We start from the raw sequence: 19,408 nt of genomic DNA, 5'->3' as shown, positions 1-19,408 counted from the left end.
TATATATATATATATATATCTCCCAAATTTAGGAATTACCTGCCCACTGTTGGCCAACTCGTCCACAGACAGAGCGTTGTCCAGGCGGAGTGCGAGGCCAAAGTCACACAGGCAGCAGGTCAGGTCGCTTTTCACAAGTATGTTGGAGCTCTTAATGTCCCTGTGCGCGATAGGCACCTTGTAGCGACCGCAAGGGGTGTGGTCACTGTGAAGGTGTGCCACTCCACATGCTAGCGAACCCCCCAGCAGCCACAGGTCGTGCCAACTGATAATGTGGTGGATCAAGAACTCTTGGAGGTTTCCTCTTGGATGGTAGGCTGTGATCAGCCAGCACTGTCTCTGCACCTTCCTATCCTCTGCTGTCAGGAAGTGAAGCACATTTTCATGTCTCAAGTCAGCGTCTGAGAAAATTTCTTTCTCGTTCTTCCAGGAGGCGTACTCTTCGTACTGGAAAATCTTAATGGCCACTGTCTCAAATCCTTGCTCCTCGCTGACTGAGGAGCCCTGCTTAAGCTTGGCTTTGTAAACTTCTGCAAAGCGTCCTTTTCCAACCTGAACATCCAGTTCAATGGGCAGCAGCTCTGTGTTGTGGTTGAGGTTGTTGGCGTGTGTGGAGCTACTGTCGGAACCTTCGTCGTCTATCATGATGGCGTGAGCATCACTGAAGTCCAGAGGAAGACCCCTCTTGCGCTTGGAGCGGGCTTGCCGCTGGCGATAGACCCGATAACAGTAGAAAGAAGTGATGACGACAACAGCCATAACCAGCAGAGGCACAAGGCTCACTAAGATGACCGCCACCACCTGGGAATCCATGTCTGAGGGAACAAAAGCTAAAAGATTGATATGGTGCCCACATTTTGAAACAGACAGTTTACTAAATAATCACACCATAAATTGTTTAGTGGCTCATCTGGATCTTTTGATCATATCAAATGATCTTCATATATGACACACTCTTTAAATAAATAATAAAAAAAACAAAATTGAAATCGAAATTTCATGACCCCTGCGCAAACTCCATCTGCTAATAAAGATCATGTAATATTTATTAGGGCTAAACGATTAATCATTTTAAAAATCAAAATCGCAATTTAAAAAACAATTAGCTAATTGTGAAGACCGTGATTAATCAAATTTGAAATATTTGTTCTAGTTTAAAAACAAAAATGTATTCCTCTTTTCATAATTATATTTACTGTTTTTTCATAAGATAAATTCTGGAATAATGTAACAAATCAGAGATTGTCCACAGAAAAAATTGCAAATCAAAATCTCAATATCTTGCAGAAATATTTGCCATTAGATTGTTTCCTAAAACTGTTCAGCCCTAATTTGACATGTATGTATGTATGTATGTACACACACACACACACACACACACACACACACACACACACACACACACACACACACACACACACACACACACACACACACACACACACACACACACACACACACACACACACACACACACACACACACACACACACACACACACACACACACAGAGATTATTTTGTCAACCATATTAGTATTGATTCATTCATTTTTTAAACACTGTATTTTTCCACCTGTGCATTTTATGGAATGATCATTGCAAAGAAATGCAATTGTACAGATTGTATCTGCATCTAGCTAGTAGTAAAGTTTATCGCCAGAGCAGCAGAGGAACCTGAGCCGTCCCTGTGGAATATCTATAAGCATCAGAAAGCTAAAGTTAGCATCTGGGCTCCAAACCCTAAACCAGTCAACCACATATTGTGTCTCTTTATAGTATTCTTATAATTTAGGTGGTGGTGTGTCTGGGAGCTGCTACGGTTTTGGCAAACAGTGAAAGTTTATGCTTGTGCTGTGTTTATAGTCCAGTATTTGAAGCTGCAGTCATAAACAGACATATAAAAACTATATCTCCAGACAAAACATACTAAAGAAGAAAACCCCAATTGGTCCACAGTTTGATGAGTTCTAAATTTAATCATTTATACGACGTCTCGTCTAGTTCCTCAACTGCACAACTTTCTTAAACATTTTAAAATGAGCAGTTATTTTGGTTTCACATTTTGGTTGCAAAATGTGAGATTGCAAAAGTTTTAAAGAAGCAAAATGCTTTCCCCATTTTGCTTAAGAACTGAGAAGAAACTAGAGGCAAATGTAGATGTGATGAGCAGAGTTGGGTTGAAACAAGGGCAACAAATGGGCAAGGTTCTAGATGACTACCCCAATGAAGCCCTCTGCTTCTTTTTTTTCTAAACAGGAAACCACATGTCTGAAATCCTCAACATGGCCCCAGACAGTTTGTTTTTATTTTCGTAGAGCGAGAAGCTATTCCTCACAACAAACCTGTCACTGTGCCTCCCGGACTCTCCCAGCTTTGGCCAAAAACCCTTACTTACTGGAGAAAATATTCTGTGAATGGCAAAACTTGTGAATTACGCTTTCACAGTCTTAATGTGAAATTTTGGGGATTGGGAGGCTGTGCCCAACTGGCTAAACACTCTTGATTTTAGATCTTCCTTCAGCTAAAAGTGTTTGCTCTGAAGCAATGTTTGTTAAGTGAAATAATTCTTTAAATAAATAAATAGTTTTGGGAAACATTTTGGAAAATAAGCTTTCGTTACACTTTACTATAAAAAGGTATCTATGTAAGAGTGACATGAACGTGACGAACACTGTCATAAACGTGTCATAAACGTTTATGACGTAACACTTCTTTTAGTAAGTGTCATTCGGTTTTGTCATGACAAGTTATGGTTATGGTTAGGGTTTCAAGTAAAGTGTTACCCTGCTTTCTCTCCCAGAGTAAAATGGGAAGATAGGTACAAGTCAACTATTTGTTGGTTAAATATGAAGCTGGAGACAGGAGATAAGTAGCTTAGTATAAAGACTGGAAGTAGAGGGAAACTGCTAGCCTGGCTCAATTCAATGGTAACAAAATCTGCAACAAAACAAAGCTCAGCAGTCTTGTCAGCTGAGATTCCAGAAAAGCATTGCTCCCAACCAAGAAATAGCCTGGCACATCAAAGTTTCTATTTTATGCTAGGCTAAACTAACCTCCTCCTAGCTCCAGCTTCACATTTTATGGACCGAAATGAGTGGTACCCATTCTCTCATCTAATTTAACTTTTTGAAGCTTTATCTGGTAGATTATCTCATTTATTCAATAACATGTGCTTACTGTTCTCAAGTTAGGTCTTTTTCTGTATTCTTCTTGCCATTTCTAAAAGTTTTTGTAAATGTATTTCTGATAACCAGGTTTTAACCAGGTTAAAAACACCCTTAGGTCACTTGTCAGGGCTTCAACATAATGTGGGTGTACCGTTACTATGGCAACTCTGAGGTATTTCAGCTGGTATGTGACAAACAACTTAGTATTTCCTGTAACTAAGGTAATGGCTTTCCTAAATGTATTCTTTAGTTGTGGAAAAAATACCTTAAGTGAAAGCTCAATCAGAAAAAAATGCTTGGTACGATGGGTCACTGGTCACTAGCTAAGTGGAAGAGGTAGATTCACCCACATTTACTGGCATTGTTGCAATGTGGTTTTTAGCTGGAGTTCCTTCATTACGACACTGTCCTAAGTCACGAGAAAGTTACAGACAGTGCACAGACATTCTTAACAGTAAGCAGATATATTTCCATTACGTGGTTTGTACTGAGCAGATGCTTTCAATTTGTCTCTCTGTGCAGAGCCAGGTCTCAGAAATGTATCTCTGTGTTATTACTGCCTGGATGCTGTAGTCAAAATACATCTGATTCCAGGGCCAATGTTGTAACTGGAGTCTACAAGCTAATGTCTTCAAAAGCTGTTTGCAATCATGTATCTGGAGGGCATTACAGTGCACACGTGTTAGCATTCATTCATGACGCTTTACACGACAAGCTGATAGAAACTAGCATGATAATATAAGGCCGACGGGGACTATGACATCACAATGTTATGTGGCACAGATGTAAACAGTCATTTTTACATGCATAAAACAGTGTTCCTGCACTATTGCGCCACTGTAAATGACTGCAAGAGGGATGGACTGATAAAGGACGTTCGCAACTTTGAAATAGTTAAAGAAGTAGGAGTCAAAATTGTGGGAAATACATTTGTGCTTTTTTTGGCCGTGTTTTACATAAGAAAATCTATACCCCTCTTGTCTGTCTGTTCAATGTATGGCTACAGCCAGCAGCCATTTAGCTTAAAGACTGGAAACAGGGGGAAACAGCTAACCTGACTGTAACAAAGTCAGAGTTCTTGTCTTCTGCTGCTATAGATTTTGTTATCTTGGACAGAGCAAAGCTAGCTGTTTCACATGCTTCATGCTACATTAGGTTGCTGTAGCTCCATATTTAACATACAAACTTGATAGTATTAATCGTCTCATCTAACACTCTGAAGCAAAGCCAATAAGCGTATTTCTCGATTTGTTGATCTATTCCTTTAATTTTTAGGAATACAAAATTAATTGTCATCCCATTTTAAGAAAAATTTGTTATTTCCAGTGCACGATGGAAGCATCTTATCAAATCCATATTGTTTTGTTTTAAAGGGCACACATCTCAAAAAAATACATTGGTTGAAGAAGTTCACTAAGCTCAAGAGAGGATGAAAATACAGGATGAGAAGGCAAAGTAACTTTGTCCTAACTTACAAGAGTTAAAGAAGATGTGCTCATTGCACTCATCCTCAGAGCAGGAACAGATAAAGAACTGCGAGCCCATGTCCTTTCTTTCTTTCATCTCACACTTGGTGTTGTTGTAATCCTCCAGGGACAGGCCATACAGTGTCTGAGATCGGTTGTGGCAAACTGTATCAAAGGTGATATTGTCATCTTTCTTCCTCCTTGGAAAGAGAAACCACACATAAAAGACACTGCTGTTTACTGGATTAAGTTTGATTTGTAATCTTGGCTTACTCTTTTGGCAGTGAAGTCCCCTTTTCAGAGATGTGTATTATCATGTAACAAGACAATGACGGCAGGTCTGCAGCTGTGCAAATGATGCAAATGATGCAATTTTAAGCCGTACAGTGATGAAGTGATAACTGTAAATGGCATATCCGTCTCTTTCAGCAGTCCTCAGTCTCAGCATTATGTAAATGACTGCAATACAGAGGTTACGTTTACAAACAGCGAGATTTTGAAATGCCATTACAAACCGGAAACAAGGAAAACCCTGAACCTGCAAACGTATTCAGATTTAAATGTTGCTTCCCTTCTGGCAGCATTGGCCGTGCAGTTATGAGGACAATTTTAAAGAGGGGCTGCTGTCCATGTGCCGTTAGCTTTCTGCTGACCTCATCAATGTTGCAGGCATGATCTGAGCTAATATAATGAGAAACAGCAGCACAGCCTTAAGCTTTTGACAAACACAAATTTGTGTCCTGCTGTTTCTCACATTTAGAGTCAGATTTTATGCTAATGAATGTTTAGGCGCTCATAACGCAGCCAACTGTTTTCACACGAATGCTGACTGACAAAGTGTTCAAAGGAAAAGGTCATTTAAAGGAATACACTTTAGGGCTTATGGGAGGAAATGATGAACAACATGATTAAAAAATACAATCCATTGTGCTGTCATTTCTCTATTTCTTTGTTAACTCCGCCAAGGAGGTTATGTTTTTCGGTTTGGTTTGTTGTTTGTCTGTTTGTCAGCAGGATCATGGAAAAAAACAACTAGCCCGATTTTCATGAAATGTAGTGGAAGGGTGTAGCATGGTCTAAGGAAGAACCCATTAAATTGTGAAGCAGATCCAAATCACGGGGCGGATACACCAATTATTTTTCACTTCCGTTAATACTGTGAGATAGGGCATTTGGGCTTGGCAGAGGCCTGCTGCTCTGTGTGCCCTCCTAGTTGGTACATGTAGTATTACTTAAGAGGTTAATGTAATGAAAAATGCTCTTTAAACTTTAAATATACTAAAGCCGTTTGCATCATAACCCTGGCTTTTATTCATAGAGAAAAGTGCATTTAGAGGACACTTACCAGATACTGACACACACATCATCATCACTGGGGCAGATGGACGTGATATCACACTCCACCTTGCAGCTCCCTTTACCTGTGCAGCTGGTGGCCCGCACATCACAGAACTTGCACAGCCTTCGTGGCTTCATTATAGAGGCTTCTAGAAAAGGAGAAGAGAAAAGAAAGTGAGTTGGGTTTACAAAAAAGATTCAGTTTACTCTGTAAAAACATAAAACAGACTCAAGCACTTTCATATGTACAATTGGGTTGACTAAGCAGAGTTCAGCATTAAAATGACAGACTATTCAGAATTTTTAAACACTCGCATGATGATCAAACATATGAGTATGCTATTTATAAGCATGAAAAGCAACACAAACTTCAAATATAATTAAAGGGTGAGAGTCTTTTGGAATTTACCAATGAGTAGAAGCAGATATTCAACATAACCACAAGAAATCCAAACTATTTCATCCTAGAGGGGTGGACCGATTTCCGTGCAAAGTCGGAAAAATAAGAGCGGCACGCAGTGGCATCCACCCCCTTTGGTCTTGTTCAGACTTGACTTTTCCGGCAGGTAGACCCATATCAGTAAGACAGACAGGATTGTGTGATGAGTGCCTGTGGGTTTGATAATTATCTGAGGAGACAACTGCCAGACAGGCAAGGACAACAAACAAAGGAAACACGGATGCACCTCCTCACTAAGGAGTCTCTAATTTGTCAAGCCGATCAGTCCGCTCCCCATCTAGAAAGGTGTTGTGCAAACTCTGTTCATGCATATTAAAAACAGGAAGGACAACATTATGTTTCAGTGTCTATGCATGTTTAGAGAGAGAAAGAAGTGTGTGTGTGTGTGTGTGTGTGTGCATACTTGTAAGTGTTTGTATTTATACAGAAATGATCCGTCTGCAATTTGTCCTTGCATAAAGAGGCTATTATTGATCAAATTCAGCCAGGCAGCATGCCACTATTTGGCACAGAAAGGAGAGATGGAGCGGAAGGTGAATAATTTCTCCTTTGTTTTCCAATTTTCCTTTTCCTAAAAGGGAGTACTCCCACCACATCTTGAGTATGAGTAGAAAGTGGATCTTGCGGCTTTCAGAGTTGGACATGACCCTACCAGAGGATAATAAAATGTCAATCTAGCACCTGTGGTTAAAGTGTTGTCAGTTAAAAAATGTGTCTCCTATGATGTTGTTAGAACATGATGAGATTGTACAAGTGCACACACATTGTGGACTCAAGTGGTATGATGACGTTAGGCCACTCACTGTGAGTCTATTGAGTAAACAGAGAGGGTGAGTGTGAATGAGATATGATGAAGACTGTACTCTCTTAAGAGTTTGTGTTGAAAAATAATACACACTAAAAGTTAAACTGAAAGTAAAATAGCCAAATTACAAAAACAGGAAGAGAAAAAGCATGCAACTGTACTGCTACAGTAATACAACATAACCACACTTTGACTGTGTGCTGATTCCACGTGCACAGGAAGTTGAACCTGTTCCTTGCAGCAGAAAAGCAGCTTAAACAAATCAAAAGAGGAAGGGGGTTCATTTCTACCTTCATACTGGGGTTTACAGATGACCTCCGTAAGAACCCTTGTAAACAAACGTGTGATGCATCTGAAGCAGTAGCTAGCTAGACTAACATGACCACAACGGGAGATGTTTTCAACAGGGAAGTGCAAGTGAAACCAGACTTTTTGACAGGAGACGGTGAAGAAGTCGGTTCAGTATCCCTTCGCCTCAAACGTCACACGAACTTGAGGAAAAGGTGCTGTGCAAGTGTGCTTGTATTCTTTTAACCATGCACAAAAAGCCCACTGTGTTATTTCACCCAATCTGCAGGGTGGGGTTGGACATCCAGCTGGCAGCAGCAGAACTAATGTACAACCTGCATGCAGCATGAAAGAGCAGCAAATCTAGAGAGGTAGGCCTATATGTCAATCATGGCATCTTGATACTTTCACAGGAAGCTAGCAGGATATTTAAGATGGGTATTGCTTTCTGGCCTAGTTATAATTAAGAGACTCCCACACACACAAAAACATCAAAATATTACACTTGAACTCCAGACTTAACTACTTGACAGAGCAATTTAAAACTATGCCTAGTGGGTTGGTGAGGTGTTTTGAAGTAAATCAGCACTGAGGGGATAGTCCATGCTTGAGTGCGAGTGGTGGGAAGGTGGTTGAGCCGAGTAATTATATCATTAGAGCAACTCATCTCAAAGAGCATGCCATTTAAACCCAGGAGGCGGGCTATGGAAGGGATGAATGGTAGTAATTGTCACCCAGGGCTACATAATTGCAGAGAGGGGGAAAGAGGATTAGGAGCAGCCAAAGCCATTTGGTGCCGCTGGGACTAAGTCTGAGACAGATGAAGGTAAAACATTGTCTTCCTCAGGGGGGCAGCTAGACCTGTTAGCATTGTGGCAGCACATCAAAGATGGAGATACACCATTTGAGCTTTAAAGGCTGCGACTTACAACAGGGGATGTTCTCCCAAAAGCTAATGTAGCATTCACAGTTAGCCTACACTAGGTTAGCCGAGTAAACTGAAATTAAGTTTCAGGAAGACATAGGAATAGTTACAGTGTTAGCAAAACACAAAAGACAAACGCTTGTTAAATAAATGAAGCATTTAAGGCTCAATAACTTGCGCACTTGGGGAGTTTCTGCTGTTTTTATTACATTCACTTGACTTAATATAGGCAAATGAAAAGCGATGTAATAATGTAGCCTACTACAGGAACATGTAAAACACAAGCATAAACAATGTGTAAAGTTTGTTATATTTTCCTAAAAAAAGGCAATTTGTCACTTTGTGGCGCTCGCTAGCTTTTCGTTCACGTTGCAGCTGGGATAAGACGCAACAACAGCTTTTGTCAACTTTTCTCGAAGTAGGCTACAAAGTGTAACTCACCCGCCTCCTCGAGCGGAATACTACCAAAGAGTATTGCTCCACACCAAAAAGCGGAAAACCGAAGTAGCTCCATTTAGAGACGGACTATACACTCCCCTCTCTCATTAATTAGGCTAACCGAAGCCTTGACACCGGGTTAATATCCAGGCTCCGTGGACTTTCTTCGGTCTGCCTGTTGCTTCCCTGAAACGCCTTCACAGCTCCGAGTAGAAGGAGCAGAGTAAACACGCCAGGCAGGACTTGCCCTATATGACTCACACAGTATGCACTTTTCATGAAACAGGAAATTTTCAGAGGGGTTGGACAGTTTTTTTTTTCTTCTCCAACTTCTCAGTCAGTGCTCATGTGTCTCACAAAGTCTTGAACCATGTCGTTAAGGAGAGGCTGAAACCCAGCAAAGCAACTTTGACAAGACTTGTAATGACATGCTCTTAAACAGAAGTTTCACCTATAGGCTACAAGCATTACGCAAACAGCCTGATTTACTTTAAAGTAGTCACATCTTTCAGATGTTATTTAGAGCTGTCAACTCTCAACAGAAAACTGCTGGGTTCTGGTCATATTTAATTTACACTTTACATTCTAAACTCATTTAGGTGTCCATTCCAAGTCGCTAAATTAAATTAATCTGCTTTTCTGGAGAGGTTCCAGGCTCACAGTTAATCAAGGATGATATAACAAGTGGCAATAGAGTCACTCCATATCTCTCATGTTGTTTCTTACTGAAGACACAAGGAGGTTAAGTCCATTACAGCGACCATAAATTACCCGACTATTGCCAGGGCTCTGCCGACATGTATTTTTGTTCTGCATACTCGAGCTGTGATGTCAGGTTTCAGTCCTGACCCTGTGACCCCAAAGCTTATAACTCTCCCCACTGGATGCCTACTCCTTCTTACATCACTTGCTCACTGAGCTTTATTAACACCTTTTGTATTTTGTCAAATATATAGTAGAGAAAGACACATTCAAAAACTAACTTGCCTGAGACTCTCCACGTTGTTTACGTGGTCTTCAGTATCAAAGTAATCCGGTGATAGTTGGCTGTACATGGTTACATTTTAAACGTAAACTGATAATAGCTAATTTGGTATACTCTGAATGGTGCCAATTTGCTAAAATCTAAAAAAAATACTGGCCTGAAAAAATCTTTAAAAACCATGCTTGGTAGATATTCATTTTAACCCATTTCACTGACCCTATTTTACTTTTGGCTCTGAGTGGGTGTGCATTTGTTTGTACAAGCCTGCATGCTAGGCAGCCGTTGAGCACTGCAAGATGGAGTCCAAGTAACAAGGTGGAGATCCGACAGCGCTGTGAGCCCATAACGGCCATTCCCCACCGACCTCAACACATGTCGCTCCCAGAGGGTCACAACATCCTGCTCGCTGACCACAACACTCAAACAACTCCTTTCTAACGTCACTTTATCTGCTTCATTTCAACAGGAAATACACTCCTGTGTGCCCAGGCTTATTTCAACATGATCTTTTTTGTGTTACTTCATGTGTCTTTCACTGCTACTTTTAGCTTCTCCCCTGCACAAGTTTCTCAGTGTTACTGTGCCTTTGAACAGTTTTTTTTCCCTCCCACCACATTGCACAAACACAGATAAACAAGCAGCAGGCAAACATCCTGAGTGGTATTACTGTATGCTCAATAGCAGGTGCGTGGCGTTCCTGTAAACGGCTTTGGTCAATTCGAAAGGTAAACAATAACCTGATGACAAATCTTTGGACGCATGCCTTAAGATATCTGCAGTGGCAAACATGGGCTGTGTGCAACACATTACAAAGAAGATGTCAAACTCTTTGCACCTTTCTCTGCATTTCTGTAGGTAGAAAAGGGGAAACACAACTGCAGTGTCTCTCCCACACACTAATTATATGCACATATTGTATGCACATTTCTTATAAGATCTCTCCCCCGCACTGAGTGCGAATTCAAGGTATTTTACAAAAGGAGAGGGCACACAGGACTATAGAATTATCATTTAGTACTAAGCTGAGGCATGGCAAGTATTGCAAAGTTAGAAAGAGGCTGATTTGGTGTTAGAAAAAGTGACTGTATGGCTCTTCCTGTAAAAAAGGAATTTGATATTTATGCAGAAGTTCCGCTCTGATTTTAAATATATTTTACAATAAGTTGATCAGGTTTGATTTCAAGCCTTTGAGAGTGTTCCTGTATATTTCATAATTTGTATCAAATTCTAATTAGAAAAAAGACTGTTGTTTTAAGTTGCACAGTGCTACGGTCTTTCTGTTTGAGGTTGGTTGAGAAATTCTGCGCTTCAGATTTCACATGAGAAGTGCAAAAACTAAATCAGGTAGCGGGTTTCTTCAGGTTATATTGCATCATTGCAGATTGTACATTTCTGTTTTATATCTTTTCAAAATCTGTAGCAAAAGTCAAAGGAGACAGGAAAACAAACATCTCACAAAATATGAAAGCTCTTCTTTTCCACAAGTAGGATCCTAGTGTTAGCTGAACAAGGTTAGGAAGTATCAGTTGGCTAAACATTTGAAAGTTGATTTTTAAGAAGTTTACTCTTAAAAGAAGGTAAAATATGATCATCCAGTTTTTCAGCAATGTAAAAAGTGTCTTTAATTTGTCTGTCTAATCCCTAGCAGTGTCCAATGGTATTTGATTTTACCCACTGTCATCAACCAAAGAAGTCTGCCTCTTCAGTTCACCTTGGAGGCTACTGATTTATAAATATACCTTGTACCCTTTTGGGTATTTTCAATAGTTACCTGAACACATCCTTAACTCAGGATCATGGATTTGCTGAAAATTGGTCCACTGGCTATAAAAGCAAGCAAGAGGCTGGATCAATGTCAGCCACCTTACGCCATCTGTCTTTGTAAACCACTTTCAATCAAGACTTTGTTACAGGATAAACAATGCACAATGACAGCTCATGCCAAATGAGAACCTCTTTAAACACTGCTCTTGAGGCCCACAAGCTCGGGCATGTGTATTTGCACAGCAGAGAGAAATGTAATGCAACTTGCAAATTGCTCGTGAGAATATGGCGGCACAAAACAATCATGTTATTTCATCATCAGTCCTTTCTTCAGTTACATTGCACATGATGAAGGGACCGGCCTACGCAACTGGAATATGAAGTTGTTGTTTTTTTGGGACGGTGTTTTTTTTCCCACTTAACAGTTCTTCTTTTTGGATGTCGATCTGTCAGGTGAATGTGCCTCAGGTTGTGTCTCTACAATCCTTCAGATCCCACTTCCACTCCAGAGAGTTTACATCATCTCTGACAGTATCACGGTAATGCAAGTGTCTTCCAAGGATTTAGGATTGATGAACCGTATGTTCGGAAAAACTACAAAAAGATTATTTTTTGCTGTGCGCACCACATTGAGTGTAGAGAGGTGGTCGGGGTGATGGGTGGGCGTTAACACACTACTTTCAAGCCAGGGAGCTGAGTTCGCTTCCTGGGGAAAACATAATACTTTCACCCAGGAAATGCACGTTCCTTGGGAGTGTTTTAATACAAAACACAATGTATTTCCTAAACCTAATTAGTCATTTTGGTGCCTGAAACTTGTCTGTAGCGGTGCATCTATCTATCTATCTATCTATCTATCTATCTATCTATCTCATCCCAAGAGCCATACCATAAAAACCATAATATTTAAATTACCATGAGCGTTCATCTCACAACCGCAATTCATAAGGGACTATTACTAATATAACATGCGTACAAACTCATTTGAATCCTTTTAAACCTACAGACACGTGCAGGAACCCAGTCCGCGTACGGGAACACAACCTCTTGCTTTTAAGTTCAGTGCACACACATTGCAACAAATTCTGCCAAAAAGCAAAGAACTGAGGAAAACTGACTCAACATGTGGGTTTGTGTGCACAGACTTGCACAATAACACACACACACACACACACACACACACACACACACACACACACACACACACACACACACACACAGCGTCTCACTATCTTTGTGGGGACCCGCCATTGACATAATGCATTCCCTAGCCCCTTACTCTAAACTTAACCATCACAACTAAATGCTTAACCTTAACCCTTGCCCTCACCCTAATCATAACATAGTTCTAACCCTAATCCTAAAACCAAGTCTTAACCCTCAGACAGCCCTTTAACGTTGCATAAGTATACTGGACAAACAGCCCTTTAAAGTTGCCCAAGTATACTTTTTGGACCCTCTTTCTGTCTTCTCCCACCGCTTTTGTCTCACAAGTTTTGTCTCCCAGACCGTGTGAAGGAAAGGAAAGTTTATCTTAAACGCTCCAAAGGTTAACAACCTTTAGTATCACAACATGGTTAGGTCCATTGTTCTCTTGCAGAACATCGATAGGTGTCAAAAACTGTGCCAAAGCTGGTTTTAGAAAGAATACATTTTGCAGGGGGGGAGCAAGCATGTGAGCAAATGCTGCATCACGGGATTCCATCTCTCTGTGTCACAGGCAACATCCTGTTTCTCCGTGTGGTTCATGCGTGGAGATGAAGCGACAGACCTAATGTCATGTGACATATTCTTATCCTCTGTACACACAACGTGGTTGACTTGTTTACGCCTTGCATATTGACTATACTGTATAGGACCTAAAACTCTTGTTAAAAATGTATTATTTAGGCATTTTTTGAAGCTGATTGAAAATAAATTGTGTCATCTGTAAAACATGTAAGGCATACATTGTGAACCTGGAAGCAACCCCTCATGTTCTAAAAGACCAAACCGTAGCAAAAAGAGGACAGGAAACAATCAGAAAACAAACAGGTTAGGAAAAGTTTTTTTCCTGTTCTGATAATGCTTGAAACCCATCTCTTTCCTTAGAGCTTAATGCCACACACTTCTGTGGTGAGAGAGAAGATGATGAAGATGATGGTCATGCAATTCACCAAACCTTGATTACAGGGAATGGACTATTTCAGCAAAGACTGGGATAATTTAGCTGCCCTGTCCTTGATTAAATGCTTCAATATGTAAGTCCCTTAAGTGGCTGAAGATACAGTTACACACAAACACAATCAAAGTGTCTTCTGCTGTGAGTGAGTGAATGCTGTATATCAAAGAATTTCATGCATACTGAAAAGAAGACGTAATGCATGCAATCCCTGCCTTAATGAAAACCATGTGCATTCTCATACTTTACATTTACTTAACTGTTCAGCATAGCAACATTCAGTGGGGGGAAATAACTGTACTAAGTAATTACTGTGCGTAAGCACATTTTCGAGGTCCTTTAGTAAAGCATTTCATTTTAATACCATGCTTATAGTTCTACCTCGCTACATTTGAAGAAAAATGTTATACAGTACTTTCATATTTTTATTTGACCGCTATAGTTACAAGTTATTTAAATTGTATTTCACAGCCTATAAAATGTGAGTTGTAATGACTAATTTGGTTTAAACAATCCTAGCGCAGTTGTTCCCAACCTTTTTTCCATTTGTTTTTCTTATATTTTTCAGACATGTTGTTTCATTCATAAAATTGATTCATAAAACTGATTAAGAGCACTGGTCACAGAGGTCACAAAGGTGTGGCTACTAAGTAGTCTACTATTTCTGAGAGAGGACAAAATGTCATACCTTTCACTAAAGTTACATACTTTTTCTTTAAAACGGGATATAGGATTTTAGTTAATATGTGTACATTTTGACAACCTCAAAAGAGACAAAGCCTTGAAACCACCCCCTGAAATCTTTGGCACCCCCTTGAGAGGTCTTGGACCCCAGGTTGGGAGCCACTGCTATAGCAGATAATGGTTAAAGTTAGTTCCACCTGTCCCATTAAAATCCTGTTTATTTTTTTTCAAAATCATTTTTTGCTTTGGAAATAATTATCAAATAACATACTTCATATATTGATAGAACACTGCGATTGGGGGCATTCTGATTAATAACCAAAAGTACTTTTGTTACTTCACAATGCACTCATCAATACTTTCATATAGACAATGTCAAATAATAATTATTATCTGACTGTGCAGTTCCACTCAACTACGGGATGTTTTAAGCTCTTTTATAATTCTTGGCCCGCAACCATACTGTACATTACTGTACTTGACTATTTCTCTCATCATCCAGCCACAGCAGGCAGCTGTTTTCACCCCATAAAAGAAAAAAACCTGACATAAACTGATTGCAGCAGCATCAAACCGCAGAAAGACAAAGTTTTTGACTAGCTGGTGAACATTTAGCTTTAAGGAGCCATTGTCAACCAAACCTAAGCAGTGGTAAATACTTCTGAATGCTTCCTTCATCAGTGGTAATAGGCCTTTTTTTTGGAAGTCACTTTCTCAGTAATAAAAGGTCAGGTGTAGATAAAAAAAAAATCATGGCTGTATTCCTTTAGCTTCCTTAATTTTAGGGTCCTGGTTTTGTGCATGTTGGCTAGGCGTCACACGGTTATGACACACTGGGACATTTAAATAGTACAAAGACGTTAATTTAATTAGTAATATCTGTGTTTTCCCCACTATGACAATTTCAAAATGTCTGCTGTGAAAAAGCTCTGAAAAAGGCCCGTTCCTTTTCCCAAGATTGTCTATATATAAGAGTACTGTACATGTTGCCATAAGATAACATGTAATAAGGGTACACCTCTGTAGCTTATACTGCCCTCAACTTGGTAAATGCAAGGCCAACATCAAACTTTAGAACTGAAACTGTCAGTGGTTCACTGGAGGTTGTAATACGCAAACAGCATCCACTGGTTAACAGTCGGCTCATTGTGGGATGCAGCTCGGAGACGGAGGGGATGGGTGTGTGCAAAGAAAAGCCAAAATCTTAATGACATGCAAACAGGCCGCACTCCAAATACGTACAGTGAGCGAGCCCAGTGATCATGGTTCCCCGCCAAACCCACTTGTAATAAACATTCAACATCAGAGTGTTTGAAGGGCAAGTCCTCACTGGTCTCTGTAGCCGCATGCGTATTTACAAACATCTGCAGATTCCCCCTGATGAGACCAAAGATTTTTCTGTGTACTTCCCATGGGAAAGGCTGCACCGACATGGAGATGAAACAACATTCCAAACAATATATTAATGTGACATCGCTACTCAGAGCGACCACATTGGAGTCGCGGGGTCTCTTGAGGGGTTGGTACACAAAGATGAAAGCACATAAATGGAGGACATTAAAACATAATTCATAAATATCATAGGCAACGTTTGACTAATAAATTGCTTTGCTGACGTTTATCCTTTCATTTGAAATCAAATATTGTCCAGTCAAAGTGCCTTGTGCATGGACATGGTGCACTTTCATTATGTATTTATCACATAACTAATAAATACAGTGGTTATCTGAAGGACCTCAGCGTTATTTGCTTTTTTATTGATTATATTTTCTCATTCTCTTAATCTGATGAATGCAGCAGTGACTGAATCATTATAGATTTATGTAAATTTCACAACTCAGATGCTGTTTGAGTAGTTTTTTTTTTTTTACTCTACCATCGATAAAAATGACTTTTTCAGGGATTTAAGGATGTTCATTTCATAAAATTGACTCTTTCAAAAAAAAAATCATACAACTCATCCTGTACATTTTTTTTTATTTCACCTTTATTTTTACAGGCAGGTCTTTAAGAACAGGTTCTTATTTACAATGAGGCAGCCTGCAGCCTTAATGAGCTTTATATCATTTTCCAATACTGCTGTGGGTTAAAGTCCACCTCAAGGCTCAGACCCCTGCCCATTTTTTTTGTTACTCCATTCCATATTGTCCAGTATGCACACACACACACCTTTAACTAACTCAGTTAAGATGAGATGTATTGCAACTAAACTGAACTGCACTCATCTAATCACTTGTCAGCTATCTTTGATCTCAGGCAAACAAATGTACAGTTTGAGTTATTAAATAAACACGCGCTCCATAATGATGGCAACTTAACCAGCTCCCCTTTAACACTTCCTCTGACTGCAGTGCTCAGTGGTTGGGGCCAGTGGGTACATGTTGGGTGTGCCAGCACAGGAAGAAGCATTCATCCTGTGCCACCTTCTGCTCTTGTTGCCGGCAGGAAATACCACCATGACCCGACACTGATAAGGACAAGGAGCTGAACCACAGCCACGTGGTAAACAATGCCAGACAATAGAGGAACCATATACTCCGTGTTTATGTGTGTGAGAGAGAGAATGAGAAACAGAGATTGATAGAGATGGGAAAATGCATACAGTGTGGAAATCCTGGTAACCCTTTACTTGTACTTCCCCTAACTGATAACACACTATAATGTTGTTGTAAGAGTAAGGACTCAAATATTTATTAACATGTTGGGAGTATAGGTCCCGGCACCGGGACGTATCCTCGCCTAACACACTATAATGTTGTTGTAAGCGTAAGGACTCAAATATTTATTAAAGGGATACTTTAATGTGATTATTCATTTTCTTTGTTGAATGAGAACGTTGGCACCATCATGTCTGTACCGTAAAAATAAAGCTACAGCCGGCATACAGTTAGCTTAGCATAAAGACAGGAAACAGAGGGAAGCTCACCTGGCTCTGTCCAAAGTTCTTTTTTTTTTAATTACCTACCATCACCTCTGAAGTTTACTTAATAACATGTTATTTCTCATTTATTTAATCTGTATAGAAAACCAAGTTTAAAAACAAACAGACTGCACCATGCCTAGAAATAGTCTCACAATTGCATATTATAAAAGTGTCCTTTAATAACTTACGTTAGGATTCGACAATATAAATACAATTGAAACTACAACTGTGTTATATTATGTTGTAAATCTTCACATGAGGAGTTATTGACAAATTAATTGATACACACATAACAATGTCATACTTACAATGACATTCCAGTGTGTTATAAAGAATCCATTAATTGTTTATAGTGGGAAGGAGTTAAAATGAAGTGTTACTGAAATCCTTTATATCCCAGTGTTAATGCAAGATATTCAGGAAAGTGCTCCAAATGTGTTTAATATCGCTAACAAAAACTAGGCACTCAGCCAACATGTTCATTCTCTTGGCCCAGCATGAAATATGCCAAACATTTTAAGATGCAGTTGAAAAGCATTGCTGTGACGTCAATAATCCAAATGGATTTAATTTAACGCCTCATTCCATAAGCTTTTCCTCAGCCGGTGCAGTCATTTTCCCTCGCTGGTTTGTAAATTTACCGTGACTGTGAACATGCATTTATTTTCAGCCACTCCATGGAAATTGAGGCAAAATTCAGCTCTTGTGGATGACTTTGATCATGGAAAACCTGCTTGCAATTTCTTCCTTTTAAACAAACTGTGCATGACATAAAGGGAGATTGGATCTCTGTGTGTTCCCTCGTAGCCAGTACAACACAGCATGCAAATGATAAGAAAATTACATCTCTCCTCCTCTAATAGAGCCATTGTAGGCTTTATGCAGTACATCCACTGCATTGCAGCTCCATATAGTGCAGCAAATGCTCAGAACAAGCCGCTGATGGAATATCGTAAAATATTCTCCACTGAATACAAACTGCACAAATGTACAGATGCCAAGGCTGAATACTGATATCTGTCTTCAATAAACTTCTGCCAGATTAAATGATTTTTCCATTTGGACCAAGGCATCAATTTCACATTTAATCATCAGATCTAATGAAGTTCACTCTTACTTTTGGAGCCAACCACCTCTTTTTCTGTGCCAGATCCCAGTGTGCTTATCCAAACAGAGTGACTGCCAGCTTTTTCGCTGCAAGGAATTTCATTGCAGAGCGCTCCCACCACCTCTCCTGACACCGGGATGATTTAGGTGTTTCAGGAAATCAGATTTAAGCACTCAGATTGTGCTCGGATGCAGTCATGAGACACTAGAGCTTTTATTTATTCATTTCTTTTTTGTTGCTGCTGGAATTTCATCATGAAATCTCAATGTTTATTTTTTCAGATGGGACTCTCCCTGAAAATATGGCCAAGTTATTAAGTAGTTTCAACCAAAATCTCATCCTAAATTTATTGGTATCAAGTGTATCATATTGTTCCAGCTATTTAAAAAAAGACCAGAAACAACTCAAAACCAAAGCAGAGATGCAGTGTTTGACAGAATATATTCAGAAAACCAAACTTACCTGGTCATTTGTCTTTAGCTTAAAAAATCCCATCTTTCCTGTTCAGTTTTGCAGCTGGCCGCATCCATGGATGTGGAATACAGAGGAAAGAAAGAGAGTGTTTACCATATAAAAAAAATAGGTCTTACAACATAATCAGCTGCTTCATGCACAATACCAACACTGTGAGTGATGTGTTGGTCTTTGTTGACACAGATAACAGAGCTCGTCTTTTCTTTGTTAAAGCTGCTCTCTCATGATGTTTTCTGTCACTCGCCTTTAAAGATCAGAACTTCTTGAAGTGCTTTAAATGTTTCATATGGGTGTTGAAATTTTGCTTGTTGAACAAGAAAGAATATTCATGATGTTCTTTTTTTGCCTTAAATGCAAGATTAAGAAATCAGTGGCTGGAAGTCAAAGCTACTAATATTTTACATTGAACTTGCAACATTTA

The 19,408-nt window shown here is 39.6% G+C and overlaps 1 protein-coding gene across 3 annotated transcripts in view; it reads right to left on the bottom strand.

Moving 5' to 3' along the window:
- tgfbr2a (transforming growth factor beta receptor 2a) overlaps window positions 1-19,030 on the bottom strand; it is a 31,506-nt gene extending 12,476 nt beyond the window's left edge. Inside the window, exons 1-4 of one of the 3 annotated variants that reach the window (XM_032535583.1) lie at window positions 18,976-19,030; window positions 5,980-6,121; window positions 4,644-4,834; window positions 40-815 (exon numbers count right to left, since the gene is read on the bottom strand). In XM_032535583.1, coding sequence (XP_032391474.1) covers window positions 40-815; window positions 4,644-4,834; window positions 5,980-6,110 — 1,098 coding nt within the window. In that variant the 5' untranslated portion in view covers window positions 6,111-6,121; window positions 18,976-19,030. The other 2 variants (XM_032535584.1, XM_032535582.1) reach the window with 2 other exon arrangements.
- Window positions 19,031-19,408: the final 378 nt, after the last annotated feature.

This window comes from Etheostoma spectabile, chromosome 14, assembly GCF_008692095.1.
Source record: "Etheostoma spectabile isolate EspeVRDwgs_2016 chromosome 14, UIUC_Espe_1.0, whole genome shotgun sequence".
NCBI lineage: Eukaryota > Metazoa > Chordata > Actinopteri > Perciformes > Percidae > Etheostoma > Etheostoma spectabile.
This window is presented reverse-complemented; position numbering and strand designations above follow the sequence as displayed.